Source organism: Lagopus leucura, unplaced genomic scaffold, assembly GCF_019238085.1.
Source record: "Lagopus leucura isolate 7727_CA_CO unplaced genomic scaffold, USGS_WTPT01 33474-0_obj-0_obj, whole genome shotgun sequence".
In the NCBI taxonomy this organism is placed as follows: Eukaryota; Metazoa; Chordata; class Aves; order Galliformes; family Phasianidae; genus Lagopus; species Lagopus leucura.
This window is the reverse complement of record NW_024965954.1, coordinates 1-4,384: the sequence shown is the minus strand read 5'-3', so window position 1 is coordinate 4,384 and position 4,384 is coordinate 1. Positions and strand designations below refer to the sequence as shown.

Genomic DNA, 4,384 nt, shown 5'->3' with positions numbered 1-4,384 from the left:
ACCCAGGATGAGGGCCAGCGCCATGGGTGCCATGATTCAGGAGCAGCTTGGGGACGGCGAGGCTGCAGTGGGGAACAGGAAGTGGTCAGAGAGCTGCTTTCAGTTCTCATGGGGACAAGAAGTGAAGTGATGCCATCTCCTGATGTCGCAATTCAGGTCCCCAAGGCCGTGGACTGCCACACATGCAGCTGCAATCGCAGCCCCTGCTGGGTGCCCCATAGAGGCTGTCACCTCTCCACTGCCACACGTTGTCCCCCAAGGGGAGGCCAAACACGTGGCTCCAATGCTTTGCCCCACGCGGGATGTCACATGCAGCCCCCATCGCGACCAGCCTGCTGTCACCACGCGCTTTGGGCACCACGCTCTGTTCCCACCCCGCCATCCCCACACAGCAGGGACCTTTTGGGGACACCATGCAGCCCAACAGCGCGCCTGAACCAGGGCTGCTTTGGATGCGGGATGGGAAGAGAATAAAACTGTTTGCGTGCTGCTCACCGTTGGCCCCCTGATATCCACAAGAAGCTGCAGAAAGCGGACGGGGTTTCACGCCTGTATCGCAGTGGGCTGAAATTGCCTACAAAGTGAGCAACAGCGGGGAGGAAGCAGAAGAGGAACACCAAGCAAAAGAGAAACAGAAGAGCAGTGAAATGCAGCCGTGCTTCCCGGCAGCGGCCGTGGAGCAAAATCGTGAAGCCAAGAGGAAGGATTGGAGGGGGATCTCAGGGCGAGAAGTTATTAGCGGAGTTTTTGGAGAAGTTTTCTGCATTGTATTTTATTCTGCTTTATGTTGCTGAGGGCCTTGAAGTCAGAGTTCCGTGCCTGCAGAGGGGGCCGCGGGGGAAGTGGGACGTTTAAAACCTTTTTTGAGGCTGGAAATCAAAGTTCTTCTGATGTGGGAGACGGAAAAGGCCGAGCTGAGCAGAGGCAGGAGGTGATCGCTTCTGAACACAAAGCCCAGCGGCGGCTCGAAAGGCTCCGCTGCACTGATGGCGTGAAAATCCTTCTTTGTTTTGTTTTTTGGGTTTTTTTTTGGCTCAAAGTTTGCTTCCTGAGGTATTTTGTTGAGGAGGCAAGTGATGGGTGTTGTGTGGCAATCGGCATCGCTGTGTGGACAATTTGACATCTTTGGAGCTGTTTGCCTTCGGAAGATGGTGCTCAGGGCTGTTGACTGGCAAAAGATCCAGCCTGTGAGCAAATAACTCCTGTTTGCTATGGAAGACTGGGGGATGATGCCATTGCATCCTGCGAAGGCAAGACACAAGTTGGCGCCTCCCTGCTCCCTCTTATCTGCTGGCAAGGCCAGGAAGATAAGAACAAAGGAGTTTCTGCTGAGATCCCAGAGCCAGAAGCTGCCACTCAAAGGAGAGCTGACTCAACCACTTTGGATTTGAGCTGTCACTGCAAACACAGCTGGCTCAACCACTTTGAAACCATTGAAATGGGGCCGTCATCGCCATGATCATCGTCGTCATCGTTGTCAACAGAACGACTCTGCCTGAAGACCCACCTCTACTGAAGATCAAAGACTGAACTACGAACCTCGCTGGATCCATGGTGCTGACTGTATCCCTCTTGCTTCCTATAAAGACTCCTTGCTTCTTCTCTTCTATCTTTTCTATCGCCCTCCTTTCCTTCCCCATTACCCTAATTCCGCCCTCCCCTTCCCCATTTCCCTGATTAAGATTTGTAATAAACTGGTTGGACCAACATTGGAACCGTTGCTTCTTAATCTCACGCTGGGTATAGAGATAACAAAAGAACCTCCTCTCCCTCCTATAAATTGGAGCGAGACAGATGGCCATCGCCGCCGTGGCAGAAATCGACCACCCTCCTTCCCCTCGCTGATGCTTTGCCCCCCATGGCTTCGCCTGTGCCCTAAAAGGAGAACATTTTGGGGGGATCCCCTCCTCGGAGGACGGCCCTGCTCCCACCCTGAGACCCACGGCTGAGACCTGCATCAGGAGCTCATGGACACCATACGTGGCTGCTGAAGTAGTTTTAATCAGCGTTAATTAGCCTTGTGACGGAGCCTATGATCGGTCCTACGGGGCGCCTCCTGATGTCTGTGGGACGTTGGGGCGCTGCATTGAGGATGCAGATGTCCCCTGATGTGGGGACAGCCGCCTTCCCTGGGGAGGGAGTCCATGAGCTGAGGGCTTTGCATGAAGCCCCGATGGCCCTGAAGTTCCTGCAGATGTCAGGACAGCGGGACGACTGGGGACATGGGGAGCACCGAGGGCACACTGGGGACACTGGAGGCGTTGCTGGATGTTGAGGGGCATTGCAGACATGGGGGACACCGAAGGACTTGGTGACAATGGGGACAAAGTGGGGTCAGATCTGTTGGTCCACGTTGACCCCAACCCCATCAGACGCTGGGGACAACATGAAGTCACGCTCAGGGTTCTGCACTGACTGCATCGGTCACATCCGTGGGACCTCAGTCACCCCACTGCCCTCAGCCCTGTGTCCTTGCTGACCCCCAACCCCACGGGATGACTCAACACTGACCAAGAGTTGCTTGACCCACAGACGTTGGGCACAACCATGGCACCACTTTGCGACCACATGGCCGCGCAGACACCGGATCCATCCCCATTTCTGACCCCCACCCCATCAAACCCACTCCAATTTACCCCATAACCTCCTCCTGGTTGGGGCTCACCCCCTCCGCCCACGCCGACCCCAAAAACCCACACGTTGCACCCCGAACCGCCCCACTGACCGCCCTGCGCACGGCGCTGGAGGAGAAATAGAAGATGAAGGGGTCGAGCGCGGCGCTGAGGGTGCAGAGGAGCAGAACGTAGGGCCTCCACGTGGGGCTGCGCTGCTGCACAAAGCCCACCACGTGCGAGAGGTTGTAGGGCCCAAAGCAGACCCCAAAGATGACCATGGTGGCCACGGCCAGCCCCACGGTGCGGTACTTCTTCTGCGGTGGGATGTGGGGTCGGGTGAGGAGAGCACGGATGAGGCGGACGTAGCAGAACACGGTGACGGCAAAGGGGAGGAGGAAGAGGACGAGGAAGAGCTCGAGGCGCAGCGGGAGAACGAAGCGCAGCTGGGTTGGGGAGAACTGATCGTAGCAGCGGTAGCCCCACTGGGGTTGGGTCTCAGAGGGGGTCCGTGGGGCGGTGGTGGGGATGTGGGGGGTGTTTGGGGTTGTGAAGGGAGAGAATCGGAGGGGGGAGATGTCGAGGTCGGTCTCGGGGCTGGAGATGCTGCGGATGGAATTCGTGGCGCCACTGGGGGCGGCGATGCCGGCAGTGGAGGCGTTGGGGACGTCGGTGTCGGTGCCCATAGGTTTGGTCAACCCAAATCCCCCGAGGCGGAACCCACTGACCCCAAAACAACGGGATTCATCCGCCTTCAGCCCAGCGGGGTCAACGTGAGTGGAATTGCCCTCCCCAGACCCCCAGGTCTTGATCTCGTCGAACCCCAAACCACTTTGGCCGTCAACCTCGGACCCGTTGACCCCAAACTCTCTGTAGTGCTCTGCCACGAAGACGATGGAACAGTGGGACAACGCCATCACCCAAAGGGCGGCGCTGGCGGCCATCGTCCTCCACAACCTCCGGCGCCGGTTGTAGCGGTGCGGGAACACGACCCCAAAGTAGCGCTCCACGCTGAGGGCGGCCATAAAGAGAGTGCTGAGGTAGATGCTGGAGTAGAAGCAGAAGTTCGCTATGGGGCAGAGCGCTTTGGGGAAGGGCCACAGCATATCGGCAGCCGCCTCGGCTGTCTTGAAGGCGAGGAAGAGGAGGACCAGGAGGTCGGCGGCGTTGAGGTGGAGGAGGAGGAGGTCGGCAGCGGTGAGGTGGGGATGGGGGCGGGGACGTCGCATTTTGGCAAGGAGGATGATGAAGGTGAAGACGTTGGCGGGAAAACCCACAGCGAAGGTCAGCGTGTAGATGGTGAGGAGGAGCATGGCGAGAGGAAGGCCGCAGGGCTGAGGGACCCAGAGCTGTAGGGCAGGATATGGGGTCGCACTGGTGCTATGGAAAGGGATGTGGGATCAAAGCGGGGCTGTAGGAGGGGCTAAGGGGTGACAGCAGAGCTATGGGTTGGGCTATGGAGTCATGGAGCTATGGGGCAGGGATAGGGGGCGCAAATCGGACCATGGGGTGATTTGTCAATTTCTGGAGGTACGGAACAAGAAATGAGGATGTGGGGTTGGATGCGGAGCTATGGGGCACGATATGGGTTAGGGTTAGGGTTAGGGTTAGGGTTAGGGTTAGGGTTTAGGGTTAGGGTTAGGGTTAGGGTTAGGGTTAGGGTTTAGGGTTAGGGTTTAGGGTTAGGGTTAGGGTTAGGGTTAGAGTTAGGGTTTAGGGTTAGGCTTAGGGTTAGGTTTAGGGTTAGGTTTTAGGGTTATGGTTAGGGTTAG

General features: G+C 57.4%; 1 protein-coding gene across 1 annotated transcript; it reads right to left on the bottom strand.

Annotated features, from left to right (window-relative positions):
• Window positions 1-2,632: 2,632 nt before the first annotated feature.
• On the bottom strand, window positions 2,633-3,925 carry LOC122192356 (free fatty acid receptor 2-like). Its single transcript, XM_042892890.1, has one exon. The coding sequence runs from the start codon at window positions 3,923-3,925 to the stop codon at window positions 2,633-2,635; it is 1,293 nt and encodes a 430-aa protein (XP_042748824.1).
• Window positions 3,926-4,384: the final 459 nt, after the last annotated feature.